Source organism: Ruditapes philippinarum, unplaced genomic scaffold, assembly GCF_026571515.1.
Source record: "Ruditapes philippinarum isolate M1 unplaced genomic scaffold, ASM2657151v2 ctg74_1_1_1_1, whole genome shotgun sequence".
NCBI lineage: Eukaryota > Metazoa > Mollusca > Bivalvia > Venerida > Veneridae > Ruditapes > Ruditapes philippinarum.
In genome coordinates this window covers 480,877-507,540 of record NW_026865153.1, presented here as the reverse complement: position 1 = coordinate 507,540, position 26,664 = coordinate 480,877, and the positions used below count along the sequence as shown (strand labels likewise).

Here is a 26,664-nt window from a genome sequence, read left to right as displayed (position 1 = left end):
AAGTGTGACCTTGACCTGGGGCAAGCAACCCAATTATTGTGCTCTGCACATGTTCTTATAATGGTGATCAATTGTAGCAAGTTATCTAAAAACTTCAGCGTATAAAAAGGTATGGAGCGGACACGAAATGTAGACTTTTTTATTATGAAATGAAGACTTTTTAACATTTGACCTTTAAGTGTGTCCTTGACCTGCGGGTAGCAACCCAATTATTGCGCTCTGCACATCGTCTCATTATGGTGATCATTTGTGCCAAGTTATTTCAAAACAAGAAATGTTGAACGACACATATGCCCCCCTTTCTAGCCCTTGACTCACATTATTGGTAATTTTGTTACAGAAACTTGCCATAAATGGGTACATTGAAGTATTCAATTATGGAAAAAAGAAAAATAATGAAGACTTTGCGATAAATAGTTTTCAAGATAATGAGACATTTAAGGCCCCTGTGACCTTGACCTTTGACCTAGTGACCACAAAATCAATAGGGGTCACTTACTAGTTATGACCAATCAATATTAGAAATATGAAGACTTTATGATGAATAATTTATATGATAATAAGCGGAAACTATTCTGACATTTAAGGCACCTGTCTTACAGTGACCCCAAAAGCAATACTGATCATCTGTTGCTTATGACCAATCAATATGTCAAATATGAAGACTTTGTGATGAATTGTAACCAGGATAATGAGCGGAAACCATTCTGACATTTAAGGCCCCTGTGACCTTGACCTTTGACCTAGTGACCCTAAAATCAATAGGGGTCATCTACTAGATATGACCAATCAAGATGTGAAATATGAAGATTTTGCAATTAATTGTAACCAAGATAATAAGCAGAAACCATTCCGACATTTGAGGCCCATGTGACCTTTGACCTAATGACCCCAAAATCAATAGGGGTCATCTACTACTTATGACCAATCACTATGTGAAATATGACGACTTTGTGATCAATTCTTTTCAAGATAATCAGCAGAAACAATTTTGACATTTAAGGCCCCTGTGACCCCAAAATCAATAAGGGTCATCAACTAGTTATGACCAATCAATATGTGAAATATGAAAACTTTGTGATTAATAGTTTTCAAGATAATCAGCGGAAACCATGTGGTCTACCGACGGACAGACAGACCGGCATTAGCAAAACAATATACTTCCACTTCTTTGAAGGGGGGCATAAAAATTGTAGCAGTTTAAATGTTATGGAGTGGACACGAAATGTAGACTTTTTATTATGAAATGAAGACATTTTAACATTTGACCTTTAAGTGTGACCTTGACCTTGGGGGTAGCAACCCAATTATTGTGCTCTGCACATTGTCTCATTATGGTGATCACTTGTGCAAAGTTATTTCAAAAACTTTTCAGCGGTTTAAAAGTTATGGAGCGGACAGGAAAGTGTTACGGACGGACAGACAGACGGAGGCCATTCCTAAAATCCCCTTTCCGCTATGGGAAAGGGGATTAATAACAGATGATATCATTTTTACACCCCATATGAAAAAAGGGGCACAATTCTAGAAACACTAATTAAATAAGTATATCCCTTGTCCTACAAGTGTCTTTTCCTCATTAGCAAGTATTCCAAGATTAAATGCAATATTTTTAATAGTTTTAAAAGTTTTTCAATTCAATAATCAATTTTTAAAAGGGACATAACTCATTAATATGTTATGTAAGGATATTGCCCCTTGACTAACAACTTTGCCTTGTCATAATAATCAAGTACATGTGCACCAAGATCAATATTGTTGTCTTTGATACTTTTGACATCATTCCACTTGATAAGCAATTATTGACATAAATTTTAAGCTACAAAGGGGGATAACCTTAAAACATAGCGCCTTATTTTACAACATTACCATGACAAAGCAAGTATACTAAGTTTCATGTTGATACCTTTAAAACTGTTTGAATAAGAGTTTTTTGCAAAAAGCCAAGAAGACCGAGCCATAATAAAAACTTTCTTCTTCAAACAGACAAGCTTTAAATTAGTTTAACAGACGGACAAACAAACAAATGTTTATAAAACAGATTTCTTTTTTATTTAATTTAACATGATTTAACAAGAAATGCAGTAGTAATCTTAACAAACAGGAAATCAAATGTTGAGTCTTGTAAATATTTTATTCTTTATTCTACAAGACTAACACATGTACAGTAAACAATTGTTATGAAAATACTGAAATGCATGAGTCAATACTAGTATACAAAAAAAATGGAAGTCTTGTGGAGAACTTATGCATACTTTAATTAGTAGACTCTATCCACTTTTCTTGCAACATTTTTACATCCTTTGAGAATCCTGAGAAAATTGTCAATTAAAAGATAAACAAAATCTCTAGCTTAAAAAAAAACTCAATAAAAATGACTTAAAGAACACATTAAAACATGGCATATACTACAATCATGTATTTTGTAATACAACTATAAAAAATGAATCATACATTAAAATGAATAGTAAATGTAATCAATTACTATCAGTTAACTGATTAAAATAAAATTTCAACAGATTTTAACATCTAATACAACAATAACTTATATACAATCAAATCCTTAACAGAAAATGTCAAAGTCCGCCTCAAAAATGATATGCTACCAAAGTGGCCATTACACTGATGAATACATTTAATTTACTAGCTTTACTTTTAAAATGTAACCTATGTAATTTTAATGATGATAGTTTCAACATTAACCAATTCAATGCTAAATAAATGTACCTTAAATGTACTTGTCCATCTTTCCCTTTTAACAAAATCTTTTTCATCATTTTAAGGCAAAAATGTGCCATCTGCTCATAGTCTGCATTGTCTCATTTTCATTTTGTATATATTTTGAAATTTTCCCTAATAATGACAAAATGGTTTTGTCCAAATTGAAAGATGAACAAGTCCATTTAAGATATTTAGATTGGTATTGGTCAAATTACAAATTATGCAATAAACACTTTAGTGCCTTGTTGCATTGCCAGTCTGCATGATGCTATAAATCAGCCTTACTTATCTCTTTAATTCAAACTGAAAACAAGATTGCATTTGAGAAAAATGCTATGCCACCGCATTAATAAAACACTAAATAGTAGTGTGGGAACAGATTTTTTTTGTTTCTATACAATTTTGAAAATTGTCATAAAGCATAGATCCCTGACCTATCTTATTCTTATTATCAGATTAGTGGTTAAATATATTGTTAACTCAATAATAGATCAGAGTAGGGAATATATCAATGCACTTGAGTCTAGTGAATTTGGTGGTGAAGGTCATATTTCACACAGCCTAAATTTCATGACTTCATCAAAAGGACAACACAGTAAGACACTTTGTCAAAATCTAGGTCAGCTGAAATCAAAGTTCACTTTACATCTTCATCTGTGCACATGGTTCAAATTTCATAGCTGTACATCAAAGGACAAGAAAGTAGGTCACATCAACAAAATCTAGGTCACCTGATATCAAAGTTCAATTTTACAACTAAAACTGTGCACATGGTCAAAATTTCATTGCTTTCAAAGGACAAGAAAGTAGGTCACTGTCCCCTTGGGCAAGGCAAAAGTTTGGACCCAAGGGTTTAATTCAAAACAATCTTGATACAGGTCCACCAAAAAACATTTCAAGTCAAATATCTAAGCTGTAGCTTTCTCATATTCAGAAAACATTTGTTTTATTTTCTGTTTTTACTATGTGTACATAATGAGAATCACTGCCCCCGGGCAGGGCCAATTTTGACACCAGGGGAAAAATTTGAACAACTTTAGTAGAGGACCTATAGATGATATTATATAGCAAACATCAAAGCTCTATGCCTTGTAACTTCAGAAAAAAAATATTTTTTATTTTTTTACTATATGTACATAATGAAAATCAATGACCCCCTGGGCGGAACCAATTTTGACCACAGGGCTATAATTTGAATAATCTTGGTAAAGGTTCACTTCGCAAAGTCTCATGCCATATATTTAACCTCTAGCCTTTGTCAATTCAGAGAAGAAGCTATTTTAATTCAGAGAAGAAGATTTTTCAAGTTTTTACTTTATATATATAAGGAAAAATATCGCCTCTGGGGCAAGGCAATTTTAACACTAGGGGCATAATTAAAACAACTTTAGTAGAGTTCCCATAGATGATATTAGATACCAAATATCAAAGCTGTAAGCCTTGTACCGTCAGACAAGAGGATTTTTTAATTTTTTACTATATGTACATAGTAAAAATCAATGACCCCTGGGGGTTGGGCCAATTTTGACCCCAGGGCTATAATTTGTACAATCTTGCTAGAGGTTCACTACATAATGTTTCATGCAAAATATCTTTACTCTAGTCTTTGTAAATTTAAAGAAGATGATTTTTTAAGTTTTTACTATATACATATAAGGAAAACCTATGGCCCCCGGGGCGGAGCTAATTTTGACACTAGAGGCAAAATTTGAACAACTTTGGTAGAGTTCCTATAGATGATACCATTTAACAAATATTAAAGCTCTAAGCCTTGTACCTTCAGACAATAAGATTTTTTACTATATATATATATATTGAAAATCAATGACCCCTGGGGCGGGGGCAATTTTGACCCCAGGGCTATAATTTGAACAATCTTGCTAGAAGTTCACTTCACAATGTTTCATGCAAAATATCTAACCTCTAGCATTTGTCAATTGCTTGAAGATTTTTTTTTAAAGTTTTTACTATAAGTTTTTACTATATACATATAAGGAAAACCAATGACCCCCCGGGCGGGGCCGATTTTGACCCCAGGGCTATAATTTGAACAATCTGGGTAGAGGTCTACCAGACAATGCCTTATGCAAAATATCTAAGCTCTAGGCCTTTTGGGTCTTTACAAGAAGGTATTTTAAGTTTTTACTATATGTACATATAGTAAAAAATCAATGACCCCCGGGGCGGGGCCGATTTTGACCCCAGGCTATAATTTGAACAATCTTGGTAAGGGTCTACCAGACAATGCCTTATGCAAAATATCTAAGCTCTAGGCCTTTTGGGTCTTTACAAGAAGGTATTTTAAGTTTTTACAATATGTACATATAGTGAAAATTAATGACCCCCGGGGCAGGCTGATTTTGACCCTAGGGCTATAATTTGAACAATCTTGGTAGAGGTCTACCAGACAATGCCTTATGCAAAATATCTAAGCTCTAGGCCTTTTGAGTCTTTACAAGAAGGTATTTTAGGTTTTTACTATATGTACATATAGTGAAAATCAATGACCTCTGGGGTCGGGCCAATTTTGACCCCAGGGCTATAATTTGAACAATCTTGGTAGAGGTCTACCAGACAATGCCTTATGCAAAATATCTAAGCTTTAGGCCTTTTCAGTCTTTACAAGCAGGTATTTTAAGTTTTTACTATATGTACATATAGTGAAAATCAATGACCCCCGGGGCGGGGCCGATTTTGACCCCAGGGCTATAATTTGAACAATCTTGGTAGAGGTCTACCAGACAATGCTTTATGCAAAATATCTAAGCTCTAGGCCTTTTGGGTCTTTACAAGAAGATTTTTTAAATTTATTCTTTTAATTCCTTTTGGTTGCCATGGCAACCAGATTTCTGCATGGAATGAAATTCTTTGAACAAGTTTGGAACCCCTTCACCCAAGGATCAATCCTGCCAAGTTTGGTTGAAATTGGACTTGTGGTTTTTCACAAGAAGATTTTTTAAGTTCACTATATAATCTATATAACACACACACACACATACAAACAAACAAACAAACACACACACACACATACACACAGGTGAATCGCTATATGCCACCGCATCGCAGATGCTGCGGTGGCATTAAAAGACGGAAGGAAGGACAGGGTGGCAACTATTATGCTCTCCTGTCAGGGAGGATAAAAAGCACATCCATGCAGCATGACCAGATATGGTACTGTCACCTGATTTTAAAATAACAATTTAAATTCAAAGTAAGGCAAGAAAATTACATTAGCAGAGTAAATGAAATCTGCTCGTAACAGTGATAACTATTTCAACATCCATTACTCTGCACTTTTATTGAGCCTATAATAAACTTCCCAAATAGCTACAAAGTAGGTCACATCTTCATATCGGTAGGCTGATAAGAAAGCAACCGGACGATTGCACTTCATACTTTCACCCAGCTCGTACAAAAAACCGTACTTAGTAACGTCATGACGCTGGAACATGTTCTTTCTAGAGGGTATTGGATGCCATACGGCACTTATTTTCGGCATGTCATTCGTCGTGTAGAATTGAAGATATTTAAGCTCCAGTTTCTCATTGAAATATTTTGCTAGTGTATCGATGAAATCTTCCATCGTAACATCTACCCAAATCTTTGATAAACATGATTTAGATGTTTCATGTACCTACAAAATACAATTGACATTGTTAATACAATTTATATGGGATATGTAAGTTCAATACTTAATTTATAGTAAAAGTTAAATAAAAATACAGCCAGAGACTTGCATAATATTAATTTTTCAACAAGTTCAATAAATTCAGTAATAAACCTACACGAATATCATATTCTGTTTATCACATACCCAAAACAGAAACTTTTTACAGTGAAAAAGAATCATTTTTCATTAATGTGCCTAAAGTGTTAGCATATCTTTACACCATATTTGTACAACCAATGTCATCACTTTGAAATTCATTTTTTTTTTTTTTTGCTAGTGGTGTTGTTTTTTTTTTTGCGGGACTGAAAGCCTTGTGATAGTAATTTCTGCTAGATTTTGTAAGTTAGAAAAGAATATGAGTTAACATATTATTCTATTTATAGATAATTAATAAGGAACTGCAATTAGAAAAATATCTCAAGTTAAAGCTACATGCCTCCAAATCCATGCTAATATTCATGAAAAATTTTAAAAAGTATATAAATGTAAAATATTGTTAAGTAAACAAAGAAAGTAATTTACAAATTGCTTTCAGGCTGCGCTTACAATCTATGTTTATTACCAAAAGAGGTCAAATTTGCAAAAAAATAGCCCCTACTGCATTAGTCATGCAGTAGAAATATGGTGATAAATACGGCAAAATCAGTCTTAAATCACACATAACATGTAAATTATTAATTGAATCTTGAATCTTTTTTTACTTTTTTTTTTATTTTAGTACATTTTTCTCAAGTTTGATTTTTTATAAACATTGCAAGTTCTAAATAGAGAATAATACACGTTTTTTAAAGGGATACTCGGGCAAATAAATGACAAAATTTATTAAAATGATCTTATGTACTCAAATCGCGCTAAAATGGCATTTCTTAAAGTCCAGGCATGAATTTCTGTATAAATTCTATATATTTTGGGTTTGAAGCATAAATTAATCTATATTTGTTGAACGAAATTTAAACGCTAACAGAATCACTGAATAGTTTTAAAACAAGTCTTTTGACTTGAACAAACCCTTAAAGTTAAAGTAACAGATGTTGTGGATATTGTATGATTAAAACAAGTCTAAGTTATTCATTTGACATGTTCTTTAACGTTTCCACAGTTCACTGTGACAACTATTGTGAACTCTTAGCGCTCTAACCTGACCCACGCAGGTCAAGTTAGGAAACCATCATTTTAATCTTTACATGGAGAAATATTTGGTTCCTTTGACTGTCAAGTGTATTCATTTTGAGGACATTTACAGAATATTGAAAAATTCAAAACTAAGAATTGAAAATTTTGCCTGCGTCTCCCTTAAACATATTAATTTTTTGTTCAAAAAAAAAAAAATCCAAAATACTTTAAGAAAGAAAAATATATGAGTTTAACCTTTTACCCCATGAGCATATTGCGAAAAATGGCCATTTTCACTGAAAAGCCTCCTGTAACAAGTTCAAACTGCTATGAAAGTATGAAAAATGCTTCAATACTAATGAAACTTGGCACAAATGTTGACTACACCATAGCCTCTGTAACAGCTTGCTCAATGGTAAATTTCCTGTTACCATGGCTACGGGGGACGTCTCAAAATTGCCAAAAATCACTATTCTGCATTGTTTTTTTCCATCAAAACTGATTTCAAAGTGCTGCAACTTCTCAATGAATTGAGATAGAGTAAAAGGCTTTTCAGTGTCGGTTTCTAGCTACCCTAAGATCGACCTGAGGCCATTTTTAGCCTGTCACATGTCCAAAATTTTCTTGGAGATGAGGGGGACTCCGCCCCCCTTCAAACCCCCCAAACAGAAGGGGGCACATCCCCCTTCTGGCAACCCCCTGATGTAATATTTGGATGGGGGACGGCGCCGAAAAAGTGGTCACATTTTTTTTAACAACATTTCTCAAACGAAAAACTGTGTTTGGGGCCTAAATAGGGCATTTTTTCGCTGTTTGAGGCCTCAAAAAAGGGGGGGGGGCAAAAAGCCGTCGAAACACGCTTATATAAGGGAAAAGGTTAAAATGTTGGAAATTATTTAAGAAAGGAATAAACCTGGTTATAAACTGCTGAAACTATCGTCAAGTCTTTTTCCATCAAAACAGACTGCGTCTGCAGCTGAAAACCTGAATTTTCATAAATTCTCATAAATTGCTGATGTTTAGTCAAGTTATCCACTACGTACACTTTCTGTTGAGATTGATTCCCTTCCTGAAATACAAACAGATGGTATAACACGTCCTCACAGAAATACGATTCCAGAAATATCACTTCCCAGTTCTCTTTCATCGTCTTCAAACAATTATTGAAGTCCACCATTTCAACGTCAATAAATATAGACCACTCTCTATCCGTTCTTGTATTTTTACGCCAAATTACATTAAACATCGGCTTTTTGTCAACTGTAAATGCATTAATCCATGAAATTCGATATCCCCTTTCCTTCATTTCCAAAACGTCTTGAAGTAAGCGTTTATGCGGTAAAAGAATCGTTACACACTCTAGCTCGTCTTGGGACTTGACAAAATAGTCCTCGTAACTACACTTGAAGTCTATGCCATTCCACAGTGGGAGTCCTTGCACAGACGATAGTGCGTATTTTATCAGCCCATCTAAATCCATATCCTTGGCCCATGAATTTAGAAGAAATGCCCACGTAAGACCATTCTGATTATGATGTACTGTGGTTGAAGTTCCTTCCATGGCCCCTGTGTGTCCGAAACTGGACCCTATATCTTCTATGTCTAAACCAAGTCCATACCATTCATCCCCATGGGTGAACCTGTTAAAACAGTTACACTTTGATAAATATAATACATTATAATCATACTAAAAGAAAACAGGTCAAGGAAAACAGGTCCCGGGTTGTATATCAAATATCCTGAGGCTATGATGTTACGAAAAAAATTTACCATTGACCATTAATGTCGAAAAATTAAACTAATTTACTTAGTTGGTAAACAGGAAGTGGACGACCAACAGACCTGATATCGAATCCCAATATATGGGACCACATGTTAATGCTGTATGACAAATAACAAGAGGCTGTGATAAGTAGTTGCTGTGAAAAGTATTACAAAAATTTCCTACCATTGGCTATTAAAAAATCTAACTAAGTGGTTAAACAGGAAGTGGATGAGCGACAGATTTGAAATCGAATCCCGAGGTATGGGACCACATGTTAATGCTGTATGCAAAATATCAATAGGCTGTGATAAGTAGTTACAAAAAAATTTTCCAGGGATTCTACGATGGATGCTAATAATAATAAAAATTCTACTATGTTATTTATAATGTAGGCTTTATATAATACTTTAATTTAAATATAGATATAAGTATAAGAATGCAATATACCCGGTACTAATGAACAATTCCCAATAATATAACATGTTTGAATAGTTTATTCAGAATTGCAATAGCAAATTCTTTCATGTGAGAATCCTGAGGAAATAAACTAGCTTATGAATGGTCAAGTTGTGTCTGAAATAATGCTTGGATTTGGCACTGGAAGTTTTCCTCCATCATTAAAGCTGAAAAGTTGCCATATGACCTTCAAGCTCTGATACTTCTTAAAACCCAACAAAACTATCAACTCATTCCATTTTATATGAAGCAAATGACATGACCTACAAACAAACTCAAAGCCAGTCTTATAATACATTATATTCATAGGTAAAACTACAAGAGTTTTTGTCACAAAATGTCTCCCAAACTATGTATGGTCACTCCTGTAAAGTTTGGTTGAAATCCCACCAGTAGTTTCACCTGTGAAGGCCAGACAAGATTTTTCTAATTCTAGCTCTGGCAGCCATTTTGTGCAGTGAAGCGGAATGTGTTGGTGATGTGCACAACTAGGGTTCGTACTGATCACTCCTGTAGTTTGGTTGAAATCCCACCAGTAGTTTGACCTGTGAAGAACAGACAAGTTTTTTCTATTTTTAGCTCTGGCGGTCATTTTGTGCAGTGAAGCGGAACGTGTTGGTAAAGTGCACAAATATTTTGGGAGACATAATTACTGTCAAGGGTTTAAAAAATGTGCTGCATCCCCTGGGCTTGAACCCAGGACCCTTGGAAAAATGTACCGCTACCCTGCCAACTGAGCTATCAGGCAACTTACACAGTCTCTCCACTAAAACATGTAATAAGAAAATAGTCATAGACTATGATATAAGCAAATAAAGAAGTTACTTACTTTGGCCGTGCTAACATTTTTAAAACTGTTTGTCTATTCAGGACAGATGGTGTATCACTAGGTAGTGTTATATCATTTGTTTTACTCAAATTGTCCAGTATAGTAACAAGGTCCTGAGCGCAAGCAACCCAACCGCCGTAAGAGCCAGTGTTCTCCATTGGGAAGGATCCATATTGAGGACACACAACTTCATCCTTGCCAAACACTGATGTCTCTACTCTAGGATCTTTATTGTTGTAATACTTTACCTGTAAATATTGAAAATATATCGTCATCATAGCGCAATAACTGGTTCACTCGCATTAAATTTAGAGGGAAGTAACCCGTTCTTGCTCTAAGGGGGCGATATATTCCTTCCTCACTTATACGAGGGCTGTTCAAAAAGTTCGTGGACTGCGGCTCTACTGTTCACATCTTTTAATTTGCGTATATGATTTTACAAGAGACATATATGAAAATATGTCCTTAATAAACAGTGAAAAAATCAATACAATATGTTTACAAATAAAAATTCTGTGACAGTTACAAATCACAAGGGGTGCACAATCCGGCGCACGCTGATGATGAAACAAAATGACGTTCGTGACGTCGCAATATAAATGAAACATTTTACCAGAGTCATTGTTTCTGAAAGTACTCTTTTTAGTGTTCAATATCTGCGGATTATATACCAAAACCATTTTTCTGTTTGCGATGATGACCCGAGATATAAAGTGGTCATCAATTCGCTCCATTCTCCGTATAAAGGTCCGAGTGCCGCATACTTTCCGCTCTTTATCGGGATTTTTGAGTAATTTAGACACTAAACGGACAGTGTTATTAAGTTAATTCAATTGTTGATTGATAGTATCAATTTGAAACCGCCCTCGTCCGATCTTTAAACAATATGATTATCGATGATAAAGAAAATATTTTATCAACTGACAATTATTCTATGCGGTAAATCTACTGAACACCGGCTAGCATTAATTATCAAACGGACCAGGGTAAATACAGGAAATACAAATAATAACTACAAGTATTTATTGTAAATACGCATATATCCTGATGAATGAAATAAAATATTATTTTAATTAAATTAAATTGTTTTGTCAGAATTGAATGCATAGACCCGATGCAGAAATTAAACATGTCGGACATTCGCAAAACTGTCATAACTTCTGTAGATCTTTTGCAATTGACGTTACAAACGTCCCAACAATTTGCCGCTAAAATTATTCGTCGCCCTTTCCGTCTGTGAGCATGTATTTGCCGTATTTGAATCGTTTGCGCGACCTGAAACCAACAGACTTGCTCGACAACTCATTGTTTTTCGTTAATTTAATCACCTTATAAAAATATAAAGGAGTATACCACATTTATTGGTAAAAATTTCCGAAAGAGCGAATTTCTAGTTTTTAAACGGGGTTTATACTTCTCAACTTACCCGTCTGTCTACTGCTGCTCAAAACTTGTTTGTTCAGCTATTCAACGTCCAAACGACGCCAAAAGTCAGATTTATGTCATTTAAATATTAATAGATGATTACTTGTATTTAACTTCATAAAACAATCATTTAATTTGTTTCAACATTTGTTCATATTTAAACATTATATGAAAATTTCGGCGTGCACCGATGTTGCGTTGCCATGGTTATTAAAGTGCACATAACTCGTAAAGGAAATAAAAGTTAACAATAAAAGTAAATCTTACTTTTGAAAATAAAGACACTCTTTCGAAAATCATATCCACTAAGGGTGTTTTTATGAACCAAGTAAAAAATGACAGCAAAAATCCACGAACTTTTTGAACATACCTCGTAAGTAGTACAGGTAACGGGTTACAGCAAGTATAAAATTTAAACCTTCCTTATATTAAAGCAACATTATGCTCATTTTTTCATTGTCAAGTTGAGCCTAATTGACTATGTATTTCAAAAGATTTACCTTTATAATGGTGATTGACCAACAGTTAGTATTGGAAAAAATGTTTAGATTAAAATACATGTATAAATCTCCCTAAAATTTAAAAAGACTGCCCCACTCTTTTTTGAAATTAAAGGTTACAGGTAAATAACGAAGACTCAAACCATTATCCCTTGGCAAAAGAGACATTGGAACAAGATGGCTGACTGTACAATTGGATATACCGTAGTCACTAAGATGGTTCAAACATATTTATTGCAGCTTTATTGTAAAACAATTTTTTGCCACTCTAAATAATCACTTTCAAGTCTGCTTCTTGGAGTGGAACTAACAAGTACTAGGTCAAAGGTCGTAAAGAAGCTCAAAAACAGATCTCAGGTATTTGATTGGTCTGCCACCAGCTCATAATGTTTATTAACTTATTAAAGTCCTGAACGTCGAAGCCGAGCTTAGACAAAAAGGTTTTAACCTTTAGGCCTGGTTTCATTTAAGAAAACATGGTAGTGACCAAGTTAGCCTGTAGCCCCAATCCTCTCGTCAAGAAGCCAACACTTCAATCTCTATGTCAGTGCTTGTTACTTACTTCCATATGATGAACTTTATCCTGTGTTGTGCTCCCAATATGGATATCTTCAACACCAATATCTCGTAGGACAGATCTTACGTAATCTTCATATCGTATACCAGTAATCTCTTCAATAACCATTCCCAAAACAAGGTATCCAAAATTAGAGTATTCATGACGGGTCCCTGAAATACACCAATACTTATATGTGTGCACAATAAAGATTACAAACCCTAATGAGCTTCAATGCCACCATTTTGGTGTTTTATAAAATAATGATGTCACAATGGCAAAGAAAACCTCTTGTGTGACAATAATGTACAATTGTACTTATAAAACTTGTCCGAAGACAGCATGATCAACTTTCCTCAGTGCTGGATTGTAAAACCAAAGCAACTTTAAAAAGGGGGCAGAATTCTACAGAATTGCTTTGCCCTTGATAGTCTGTTAACAATTATTTTAAGTCTGAAGTGAATACTAGGGATGTCACTGTTAGGCAAAATGCTAACCATTTAAACGGCCACATAATAACTGTGCCGACCATACTAATAAAATCCTTAAATTTTCAACATTAGCTTTGTTTCTTTATGATAAGGATAATTTATTATGCCATTTTTCATATTTTGTTGTACTTAAAATGATTACAATATAAATCCGAATATGGAGTAACTAGTTTCCGCAGGGGTCGTACCATACTCAATCAGATCGGAAAAAATACATTGTTAAGTAAAACATAAGAACAAACAATTGTCATATCTTGTTAAAAAAACAAACAAAAAACCTAAGGTAATATTTAGAAGCAATTTAAAACTATTTGGCCTCTTTGTCAAATACTAACCTTGGTTACCCGTTAAAACGGATAAACATGACACCCCTAGTGAAAACCTTTTTTGAGAAAAAGGCAAATAAATTAACCAATGTTAATGACGACACCAGCAACAATGGAGAGGATCAGGAACATAACACTTTTTTTTTTTAAAAAAAAAAGGAGTTAAAAACTTTTACTGGTACAATAACCTTTGTAAGAAAGCAGGGTTATTATAAAAGTAAATATTTACAGACTCATTAGAGTTTGCAATCCTTAAAAAGAGATGTCAAAGGGGTATGATTTATATGTACTAACAGTAGACCTTGAATTTAATCAGCACGCCTCCAGATTCAAGTTTATTTTCATGAAAATTTTGAAAAATGTATTAAAAAGTAAAATATGTTAAAGTGAACAAAGAAAATATTTTTTACATTGAAAACAGCATAAACTACCAATGTCAATTATCAAAAAGAGGCAAAAAAAAAACTTGCAAAAATAGCCCTTACTGCGTTAGTAAAGCAGTAGAAATACAGGGGGAAAATACTGCAAAATCAGTCATAAATCTCTCATTACATAGAAATTATTACTTTTATCTTGAATCTAAAATGTAATTCTTATGAAATAGAATTAACATCATAACGCACAATTTAACCTGTATTTTTACCTGGTGTGAATGACAAACCAAATGTGAGTACATATGAGATGAGAGCTTCATTGTCCCATGCGTCTATTTCAGACTTGTGTGGTTCTTTCTGGAACCAAAACACATGATCGCCTTCTTTTTCCCTATCCCACCCAGCAGAATGTTGCAGAAGATCTCTTATTGTAATATTTCTTAACCGTTGCATTGTAGATGAATGAATCTCTGTTCTTGGCTTGATTCTATGTAAAATGCCTGGAATTTATTAAATGCTGCATGTTCATTGGTGCGTTAATTTGTAACATGGATTTTCATTGGACAATTATTTGCAAAATCAATTTTCATCAGATAATCATTGGTAATATCAATTTTCATTGGAAATTTCTTTGTAAAATCAACAGGAGGGCATCTAAATGTCATCTTATCGTTAGAAAAAGCTTACGTTATTTCCTTCTCAAGTTTGTGATCAGACACTTAGGTAAATACATACCAGCCCTATCCCAGTATGCTCCCAATTTTCATGTGGGTGCGTAACAACAAATATTCAGGGCTCAATATAAATGATAGAGAATATATGACACATATGAGCCGTGTCATGACAAAACCAATATAATGGATTTGCGACCAGCATGGATCCAGACCAGCCTGCACATCCCCGCAGTCTGATCAGGATCCATGCTGTTCACTATCGGTTTCTATACTGGTTATAGAGTTTGTAAGCGAACAGCATGGATCCTGATCAGACTGCGTGGATGTGCAGGCTGGTCTGGATCCATGCTGGTCGCAAACCCATTATGTTGGTTTTGTCATGACACAGCTCAATTATTAACTGCTTTATATTGAGAGTAATAAGCTTACTGCTTTAGTTATTTTTGACAATGCTGTGAATTATCATCTTAGAACAAGATCAAAGAAACTTAAGCTTTCAAAAACTAGTTGGTGACCAAGCTTCTTAACAATAAAATTCTATTAGCTCAAAATTCACATGTTATTATTTTAGCTATTATAAGTGACAATTTGAGATATAGAAAAAAGAATTCTGTCAATTTCAAGCCATATAAATGACCAATAATTACACAATAAAATGATGAGGGGGATGAAGTTTGATGAGTTTATTTACAGATTCTGATGAATGACTTTTATTACCATACCTGTCTCACCAAACACTTTCTTGCCAAGATTTATCAGGCCTTCTTCACACAGCCGAAGCACTGCAATTGCTGTAAAAACTTTACTTATACTGGCAATACGGAAGTGAGATGATGATGATATTGGCTCCCCGCACTCATTTATACCATACCCTGATATAGATAAAATTACTAAGAAATTCATAAAATTTGCAGTCAAAAGCTATACATAGCTTATGTTTTGTGAAATGGTCATATTTCCAATTGAAAATAGTATATTATTTTCCAAATCCACGGTAAAAAATTCCCAATTGAAAGTTACAAAATAAAAATATTGAATAACAATTCTAAAATCTTTGCAAATAAGGGCTTCTTCACTGTATTAGTGCTTAAATCTTTGAAGATACCATAATAGACAGTAATTGTTTGCATCCATTTAATCACTGCAAAATTTCAGTCATGCATTTTTCAATTTTTAACAAAACACCGCTGAAATTTCCAATTCCATGGGTATGAGTCGTGTTCCCAAAATCCTGGAAAAAATCCCTGAAAGCATTTCTTCTTTCATTGTATGTTACTGGCTTGTTTTGTTTTTAATTTGTATCTTGTTCATTGTCAATCCAAGGTATAATGTATGCACAAATCTACCCAGATTACAATTTAATCCTAAATAGCAACAACTGTATATACCCCCGCAACCAGTGCAGACCAACTCTGCAACTCTAACCCTTAGTTCCTCACCCTAGATACAAATGTAATTATCTGCACAGTTCACTAAATCACTCTTTAGTCAATACATATTTTAAACGTTTTCCTATACATTTTATTTATTTATTTAATTATTTTAAATTGGAAAATGAAAACAAAGGCATGAATGCTTGCAACCTTCTTGATAGTTTTGGCCATTACTAAATTAGCAAAAGCTATCATACATATTAATTTATCTGTATATTAACATTTACTTACATGTACATCTAATAAAATTTAATGGGCAAACACATCAAAATAAGTTTTAAAATATGATATACATGTATTTCAATGATACAATAAATGCTAAATTTGTAAATCTCTGAACCAGAATAGATTTGTGCTTTTAGAAAGCAGAAAGTAAATAAAATAATAAACAACCTTGTTTGTAGATAGGTTTTCCATGGTAACTGATATACAGTGAGGCTCCAGGTACACCTTGCTCTTTCAGAAAATCACACAAAATGTCATCAAACTTTTTCATATAATCTGGTGAAGGCTCATAAGGCTGTATTCTACCTGTAAAAAATTATGAAATGACTTTCAGTGATTTTCCTACTTATATCACAGACTCTGAAAAAGGGCCTCATCCCAATTGAAATTTTCTTTAAAATCTTTTTTTTCTTTCAAAAATCTGTACTTAAACCAGCTTTTTTACTTCCCAAATCAGCAATTTTAGTGATAATTTTTCCCAAAAATCAATCAAGAGGCTAAGGCCTCTACCCAATTTAGTGAGAAAAATCACTGACTTTAGAGCATTAATTAATAATATAACATAAAAGGTTACAAACCCGAATAATCATTGTTATGGCGAGAGGAATAATACAAAAGTAACTTGGTTGAAAAAATTTCCACTAAAGCTAGGGATGCAGGTGTAGAATCCATGCAGTGCTTCTTGTAAGTTTTAGGAGAATCTAACTAGACCCTTACAGGCCTATTATGCCTCAGAAATGCTATCATTTTTATATCTCAAAAACTGTTTATTTTTGTTATCTTGTCACAAAAATATACTTTTTGTTTCCAGAAATATACTTATTTGTTATATACATGAACTATCTTTTGCATCTTTAGCTCTGTTTGGCAATTTGTATAATTAAAGTGAATTAGTATTTTGTAAGGAAGTCAAAATATAATTTTATTAATATTTACTTTTTGCAACCATTATGACATAAACTAGAACTCCGCGAGTCGGATGTGTCGCCTTGTGAACAATATAGTTTAGGAGAAATGGCCAGAACAAAAGGGCAATAACTCAAAAAATAAGAAGTGCAGAGCAGCAGTTTCTGTGCACTGCACTTCTTATCAATAAGATCTATCATCCTATGAAGTTTCAAGTCCATAGCTTTTATACTTTAGGATAAATGGCCTGGACAAAAATAAAGTATGAAAATTAACAAAGGCCAATAACTCAAAAAATAAGAAAAGCAGAGTACCAGTTCTTGTACACTGCACTTCTTCTTAATGAGATCTATCATCCTATGAAGTTTCAAGTCTATAACTTTTATACTTTAGGAGAAATGGCCCGGACAAAAATAAAGTATGAAAATTAACAAAGGGCAATAACTAAAAAAATAAGAAATGCAGAGTACTGGTTCTTGTGCACTGCACTTCGGGTCGATATAAGAAGCATGCAAACCAAGTATGAAGTCAATCCAACTTATAATGACTGACCTATGCTCCGGACAAGCTTAAAGGGGCGCCAACAATGACGCCAACAAAAGTAACCCCTAAATGTCGCCTTTTGCCAAGGCGACACAAAAAGCATGTTCAATGCTACCTTTTTTCAGTTGTAAAGCATCTAATGTCATGCTCTTAATCCATTATTTATACATTATTAAAAACATGTTTGACATTTTTAAAGAATTAAAATTATATGGATTTCTGAGGCACAATAAATTTGGGAAATTTAGTACACAGAAACAGTCCAAATTATGAAAGATTTATTCTTCTGTGTGTACCTAATAAAATAGTGACATTTTTTTTTTCAAAACTGTTTTGTTAACAATAAGTATGAACAGTATGAAATTAGAAATTTAAATCTAACACTTCCTATATTTCTCATGAATGTTTTGCCACAATTAGTTGGAAGAATATGATATGATAAACAAGATCAACAAAGAAAGGCGGCATTCAATGATCTCAACCCCCACATGACTCAGCAACAAGAACCAGTGGCAAAGAGCGCAAGAGGAATTCAAACAAAAACAGGACAGGGCGCAAGGCAGAGCACAGACAGGCTAATCACTAAAATGAAAAAAGAAATAATAGTAACCGTCAAGGCAAGTCTTGTTTCAAATTATACCTGACAAGATGCTGTATGAATGATCCCCATTGCTGTCTGTGGGAAATGTAAGCACATAACTCATACTGTAATATATAGATTCATCTGTTGACCCAATTATTGTTAGATGTCACATTATGATAAGTTGGTTTGTCACATATTCAGCTCATACCAAGAAATTTTCAGTCAGAAATATCTGTAATGTAAACACATTATGTCACAGGGTGAGAAAAATGTGCATCCTGTCTGAAACTTGAACTTGGGACCCTCAGAATACTGTTCTGCAGCTCGGACGACAGAGCTATCTAGCCACTTACACAGCTTCTCTCCTAAATAGTGAACAGTTCTGAACCATGACATACTCCCCTGCTTTATGAAAAATGAAAATTACTCAGGGTTACAAAGCAATGCTAATTAAACTCCGAGCTATATGCAGTCAAGGTCCCCCGTTGGGTGCCAAATATCACAGGGTGAGAAAAATGTGCAGCCTGACCACGACTTGAATGTGGGACACATGGAAAACAGTTCTGCTGCTCTACCAACTGAGCTATCCAGCTGCTTACACATCTCCCCTATTTAATAGTGAACAGTCAGTAATGAACTGTGACAATAAATTGAATAATATTAAACAAATGCTATCAGTAGGACAAGTACTGACAGAGAGAGAATTAAAAAAGAAAACTGCATTTAAAAAGTATAGTCTTGGATCTTGACCATAGAATTTCCTATGTTCACATTACCACTGAAGTGGGACGAATCCGGTATGTGCGAATATTTGGTAGCAAGACACCTTACCCCCCAGACACTTCACCCCTCAAATTTTGAAGACACTTCACCCCTTAAGACACTTCACCCCCCCAAAATCAGTAAGACACTTCACCCCTCATCCAATTTTTTTCTATAAAGTAAATAAAACAAGTTGGTCAACAACAAAATGCTTATATCTGAGGGGTGAAGTGTCTGCAAAAAAGGGCCAAGGGTGAAGTGTCTGGAGGGTGAAGTGTCTGTAAGCCGAATATTTAGTGGGGCGAAATTTTGTCTTTTAATCCTACCAGCATCTAATTTAAGTTTAAGCCGAAATATGAATGTTTGATACATTGTGACTGGTAAGTGAGCTTTCATTTATTAGTCTGTTACCAACACATAAGGCAACTAAAGCTTTTTATTTTCAATCTTGTTAAAATCATTTTTGAATTCACATTTTCTACTTTCATTTTGAATTCATTTTTTTTATAAGTTTTGTCAAGAAACGATTCACATTTCTGACAAAGAAGTGCACAAAATTATAGAGATTAAAAAACAAATATTACGTCTGACAAGGTACATAAGCTGTATTTAGATAACTTTTATCCATCAAGTTGCTTTTCTAAATCTAAACAAAAATAATATCTGCGCATGCGTGTTTGCTTTCAATTTTGGAAGTACGCTACTAAATGTTTAATAATTCCTCAGTGAAATGTTGCAAAAAGTAAAGGGGGACTACTGCGTAGGAGTTTGTTAACATACTATCAATAAGTACTGTATCTTTATTACACATTACTGTATATTAATTAATGGACTATAATATACACGTTCTAATAGTAGCTAGTAAGTTTTGTACTATTACACTATGTACTAATATGAAGCGGCCTGCCATTTTATTTGAGTTCACAATTTAAAAGACCCCGAGTTCACACAACTCAAATAGATCTACATGTACATAAAAAATGGAATTTAATTAGTATTCTGTTATATAAGTCTCTGCATAAAATAAACTCTATTTCACAGTATATATATGAATTCAGAGTATTAATAGACATAAAAAAAATTTTAATATATTTATTTTTATTTTATTATAATTTTTTTTATAATATTGATGTGAGATACAAGTACATCCTGCAATAACGGAAAGCATAGCAACATGTATCAACCTTTTTTAATGTAGCTTAAGTGGTAAATTTAGTGGCAGTTCTATAAGCAGCATTTAATGTCTTGGAAAAGTTTTCTCAAACCAATTATGGTTAGTAAAAATATAAGTGAACATGATAAAAGAACTTGATTGGGGCCTCATGACCAAGCACATAGTACATGTAGCCCAACAAACAGTGCAATTTAGTGCTTTTTATCATATAGACGACAGTCCCCTCTAAAGAGCAACATCTATGTCATATCAGATTGTAAAATTGGTCGGTCTTGCGGTCAAAATATTGAGACCATTAATACACGTAGGTTAATTAATATAACTGACTTTGAATTGCACCTAAAGATAACTATTTTAGTTTCTATTTCTGCTACATATTCGATTTTTGATTCTTTCAGATCTACTTCACTACACCTTTAAGTTATGAATACTCACAGATTGGAGGTTTACATTTTGTATATTTTCGTAACAAAGCACTATTTTCCATAGCCTATTGTAATGTTCATTAAGTCCTGTTTCTTTGCAAATAGGACAGCACGTTGGCTTGGAGAGCCCCCTTTCAGGCACTTACAACACACGGCCGCCAGAGGCCTCAGTGGCATAGGCATTGTGATGTTTGGCGTTTTAAACATTCTGTTCATAAACTCTTCAAATTTGCGCAAAAAGCAGCATTTTCTACAGCCTACTGTGATGAACATATTTGTCTTCATTTGCATAATGTAGATATACCAACAAATATATTTATAACCTACCTATAGTAATCTGTAACTTCTAAGTTTGTCATCACTAAAGCAATCTGTCATCACTGGTGCCAGTTACACGGTGTGAATAAGGTCCATTTTATCGCTATAGATTGACCTGATATATCATGTAATTTTGGAATTGTTTTCCCATTTCATAAACTATTTTGAAAGGGTTTAATCAAAAGCTTTGGAAAAAATCTGTGAAACTGGTTGCTTTCTTTGCTCAAAGTATTTCAAGTTTGAAATACATGAAGAGGTTAGGTTATACACATAAACAATCATCACTTGAGGACACACATGCAAATATCAACCCTGTTTGTTTTTCTTGAGAATGTACTTGTTCGGTCAAAGAGCATAATTTTTGTTGCTTTTTTTCATTCAAATAGCTCCCTATTCTTTAAACAGTTTATTTAAAAAGAAGAACAACACCAATTACCCAAGAAGAAACTTTAATAGACATGTTAACAATGCACGATACAAAGTGTAATAGTTTCACAACCATGATATACTGTTTCTCTGGAATTCCCTAGTAAATAAAGCAGACAATAAAAGCATCACGGAATTTGCTACTAAAATATACACAACAGAGTCAACAATAAAACAATATTTCCTGGAGTAACAAAAAACACAACAACACCAGAGCAAATCTAACAAAGCAAAATATTCTGTAAATTGGGTATAGTATAAATGTAGCTTTACCCAAAGACTTAACCTGCTGTATTCTGAATTTCTTAAATGGCCTTGTGCAAGCAGCGTTTACATGTACACTTGTATTTTCAATTTTACCTTCTAATCATGAAAATTTGAAGTTGGTCAGCCAACAGTATAGAACTGGGTCAGACTGCACAAATGTGTAAGCTGGACTGGCTCTATACAGGTGGCAATGGCTAATTACTTTTGGTTACAGCAGGGTAAGGGCTAACTTACTGTTTGATTTATAAACATTGTAGCTGTCTTTTTCTCAGTTTCTAAAATGAAAATAACAAAAACTACAAACAAGTTTATGAGTGAATTTTTCCTTTTTTCTTAATTTCCTTTGGCTAGGAATGATGTAGTGATAACCATCCAGATTTATATGAAAATAATTATGTACCAAGAAATATGTATCAAGAAAATATGTACCAAATATGTGTACCAAAATGCTAAAACTGTACACTCATTCCCAGCAGCTTTACTTTTATCATTTTGAACTACAATTAACAAAGAATACAGTGTAAATTGGTAAAAAAATCAGTATTTTTGATTTGACTAAACACGGTACAAAGTAACTAAATCAAGCAGCAAAATCAAAGCATTTATTTTATGAACAAATAAAGCATGGGACACTAGGCAATGGTTTGTAACATGACATTATAAATCATACAGATCAGTATTAGGGAATCATATTAAATTATCTTCAGAAATCTTGTGCAGGCTAAATCTCCAGGAAAATTTGGAAATATCCTTGACAGTAAAAACTAGGAAAAAGTTTTAGGCAAAACAAAATATTTGCAATTATTATTTAAATGGAATAAAATCATGGAAAACTTATCTTATCATACCTATTTTCTAAGAAACATTTTGTACACTATTTTAATATTTGGCACAAACATTTTTTTAAAAATAAAAACTTCTATTCAGAGAAAGAATGGCCTTCTGCTTGGAGAGACGATTCTGTAGAGAGAAAACAGTGCCAATTTCTATGCCAAAGTAACTTTTCTATGATGAAAAACTAGGAGGTTTGGTGTACCACTTTGAAATACTAGAAGCCAAAACAAGAGGGCCATGATGGCCCTGAGGTCGCTCACCTGTATACAGCCCCCCCACCCCCGGGCCAATTTTTACCCAAGGGCTTTTATTTGTTTATTTGAACAGACTTGGTAGACACCCATAAGAAGATGTTTCATGCTAAACATCTAAGTTCTAGCTCATTCGGTTTTTTAAAAGAAGATTTTTAAAGTTTTACTATACACATATAGTTAAAAACAATGGCACCCCTGGGGCAGGGCCAGTTTTGACCCCCGGGCTTTTATTTGAACAAACTTTGTAGATATTTACTTAAAGATGTTTCATGCTTAATATCTAAACTTTAGCTATTTGGGTTTTTTTCAAAGAAGATTTTTAAGTTTTTGCTTTACACATATAAGGAAAATCAATGACCCCCCCCCCCAAGGAGGGCAGGGCCAGTTTTGACCCCAGGGCTTTTATTTGAACATACTTGGTAGACACCCATTAGAACATGTTTCATGCTAAATATCTTAGCTCTAGCTTATTGAGTTCTTTAAAAGAAGATTTTTTAAGTTTTTACTATATGCATATAGGGAAAATCTATGACCCCCTGGGGCGGGGCCAATTTTGACCCCAGGGCTTTTATTTGAACAAACTTGGTAGACACTAATTAGAAGATGTTTCATGCTAAATATCTAAGCTCTAGCTCTTTGGGTTCTTTAAAAGAAGATTTTTTAAGTTTTTACTATATGCATATAGGGAAAATCTATGACCCCCTGGGGCGGGGTCAATTTTGACCCCAGGGCTTTTATTTGAACAAACTTGGTAGACATTCACTAGAAGATGTTTCATGCCAAATATCTAAGCTCTAGCTCTTATGGTTCTTTAAAAGAAGATTTTTTAAGTTTTTACTATATGCATATAGGGAAAATCAATGACCCCCCGGGGCGGGGCCAATTTTGACCCCAAGGGCTTTAATTTGAACAAACTTGGTAGACACTCACTAGAAGATGTTTCATGCTTAATATCTTAGCTCTAGCTCTTTGGGTTCTTTAAAAGAAGATTTTTTAAGTTTTTACTATATGCATATAGGGAAAATCAATGACCCCCTGGGGCGGGGCCAATTTTGACCCCAGGGCTTTTATTTGAACAAACTTGGTAGACATTCACTAGAAGATGTTTCATGCTTAATATCTAAGCTCTAGCTCTTACGGTTCTTTAAAAGAAGATTTTTTAAGTTTTTACTATATGCATATAGGGAAATCAATGACCCCCCGGGGCGGGGCCAATTTTGACCCCAGGGCTTTTATTTGAACAAACTTTGTAGACACTCACTAGAAGATGTTTCATGCCAAATATCTTAGCTCTAGCTCTTTGGGTTCTTTAAAAGAAGATTTTTTAAGTTTTTTACTATATGCATATAGGGAAAATCAATGACCCCCTGGGGCGGGGCCAATTTTGACCCCAGGGCTTTTATTTGAACAAACTTGGTAGACACTCACTAGAAGATGTTTCATGCCAAATATCTAAGCTCTAGCTCTTAGGGTTGTTTAAAAGAAGATATTTAAAGATTTTTCTTTCGGTTGCCATGGCAACCACAGTTCTGCATGGAATTAAATTCTTTGAACAATTTTTAAAGGTGACCACCAAAGGAACATTCCTGTGAAGTTTGGATGAAATTGGCTCAGTGGTTTATGAGGAGATGTCATTTAAAGCAAAAGTTTACAGACGGACGGACGACGGACGCCGGACGGACGCCGGACGAAAAGCGATCACAAAAGCTCACCCTGTCACTTTGTGACAGGTGAGCTAAAAATAAACGCAAGTAAAAATCAAGCATTTTTATAAACAAGAACTGTCGGAGGACAGTAACGCTCGACTATTCGAAAATTTGTCACAAGGGTGTTTCATTGAGTATAATAATGCTTACCTATATGAATACATAAAATTGTCCGAAAAGGTACAAACTCTTCAAGTTTCAATACATTCCCTTCAGTAGTTATGGAGATACAAGCTTACATGCAAAAACTTAACCAAGAATTCATGAGTCGAAAAAGGGGCATAATTATGCAAAAAAGCAAATCAGAGTAATGGGACTTGTACCAATTATCTTAGATAATCACAGAGAACAAGTGTGTGAAGTTTCAATCCATTCCCTCTAGTAGTAATGGAGATACCAGCTTACACGCAAAAACTTAACCAAGAATTTCTAAGTCGAAAAAGGGGCATAATTATGTTAAAAAGCAAATCAGAGTTATGGGACTTGTGCCAATCATCTTAGATAATCACAGAGAACAAGTGTGTGAAGTTTCAATCCATTCCCTTCAGTAGTTATGGAGATACCAGCTTACACGCAAAAACTTAACCAAGAATTTCTAAGTCGAAAAAGGGGCACAATTATGTGAAAAAGCAAATCAGAGTTATGGGACTTGTGCCAATAATCTTATATAATCACAGAGAACAAGTGTGTGAAGTTTCAATCAATTCCCTTCAGTAGTTATGGAGATACCAGCTTACATACAAAAACTTAACCAAGAATTTTTAAGTCGAAAAAGGGGCATAATTATGAAAAAAAAGCAAACCAGAGTTATGGGACTTGTGCCAATCATCTTAGATAATCACAGAGAACAAGTGTGTGAAGTTTCAATCCATTCCCTTCAGTAGTTAAGGAGATACCAGCTTACATACAAAAACTTGACCAAGAATTTCTAAGTCGAAAAAGGGGCATAATTATGAAAAAAAGCAAACCAGAGTTATGGGACTTGTGCCAATAATCTTAGATAATCAAAGAGAACAAGTGTGTGAAGTTTCAATCCATTCCCTTCAGTAGTTATGGAGATACCAGCTTACATACAAAAACTTAACCAAGAATTTCTAAGTCGAAAAAGGGGCATAATTATGAAAAAAAGCAAATCAGAGTTATGGGACTTGTGCCAATCATCTTAGATAATCACAGAGAACAAGTGTGTGAAGTTTCAATCCATTCCCTTCAGTAGTTAAGGAGATACCAGCTTACATACAAAAACTTAACCAAGAATTTCTAAGTCGAAAAAGGGGCATAATTATGAAAAAAAGCAAATCAGAGTTATGGGACTTGTGCCAATCATCTTAGATAATCACAGAGAACAAGTGTGTGAAGTTTCAATCCATTCCCTTCAGTAGTTATAGAGATACCAGCTTACATACAAAAACTTAACCACAGGGACGCCGACGCCGACAAATGGGTGACTGCATTAGCTCGATTATTCTGCGAATAGTCGAGCTAAAAACAATAAGAAAAAGCTTCCCATTTTGTTTAGAAGAAAATTATCATTACAATTCCTGACATTGAATCATGTATTATTTAAGTATAGGAATGAATATCAAGTAAAGCTACATGTACTTTTATGTAACATTATGCAAACATATTAAGCTGTGTAATGTGGTTGAATAAAAATTTTTTTATTAAAAAATGAATGATTTAATATATAGTAAGTCTGCTACATGGAATGTGCCTTAAACTTCAGAATCAAAATTTCAAATCATCTTAGAACAATGGACAACCAAGAATACATTTTATATAGGATATGTCTACAAAAAATGATATTAATAATTAAATCAAATAATGCCATATGTTTTCTTGTTTGACAAAAAAATAGTCTTCAAAAAAATGTCAACAATAAAATAATTATTATAATAATTAAATATT

At 34.0% G+C, this 26,664-nt stretch overlaps 1 protein-coding gene across 1 annotated transcript; it reads right to left on the bottom strand.

The window, feature by feature from the left end:
- Positions 1–2,029: 2,029 nt before the first annotated feature.
- LOC132728023 (uncharacterized) lies at positions 2,030–20,057 on the bottom strand. The gene is made up of 9 exons (XM_060713631.1): positions 19,937–20,057; positions 18,648–18,822; positions 16,727–16,864; positions 15,623–15,772; positions 14,496–14,726; positions 13,042–13,208; positions 10,555–10,802; positions 8,418–9,144; positions 2,030–6,355 (listed from the first exon to the last, which is right to left on the bottom strand). Exons 2-9 carry the CDS (start codon positions 18,709–18,711, stop codon positions 6,005–6,007), a joined length of 2,076 nt encoding a protein of 691 aa, XP_060569614.1. The 5' UTR covers positions 18,712–18,822; positions 19,937–20,057; the 3' UTR covers positions 2,030–6,004.
- Positions 20,058–26,664: the final 6,607 nt, after the last annotated feature.

What these genes read in the sequence shown, in the direction of transcription:
- LOC132728023 (XM_060713631.1), bottom strand. Translation starts at nt 18,711, where the DNA reads ATGAGTTATGTGCTTACATTTCCCACAGACAGCAATGGGGATCATTCA. An exon ending in TGGTTTGTCATTCACACCAG is followed by an intron (nt 13,209 to 14,495) that starts GTAAAAATACAG and finishes GGTGTATTTCAG; the next exon opens with GGACCCGTCATGAATACTCT. An exon ending in AAAATGTTAGCACGGCCAAA is followed by an intron (nt 9,145 to 10,554) that starts GTAAGTAACTTC and finishes CTGTTTTAACAG; the next exon opens with GTTCACCCATGGGGATGAAT.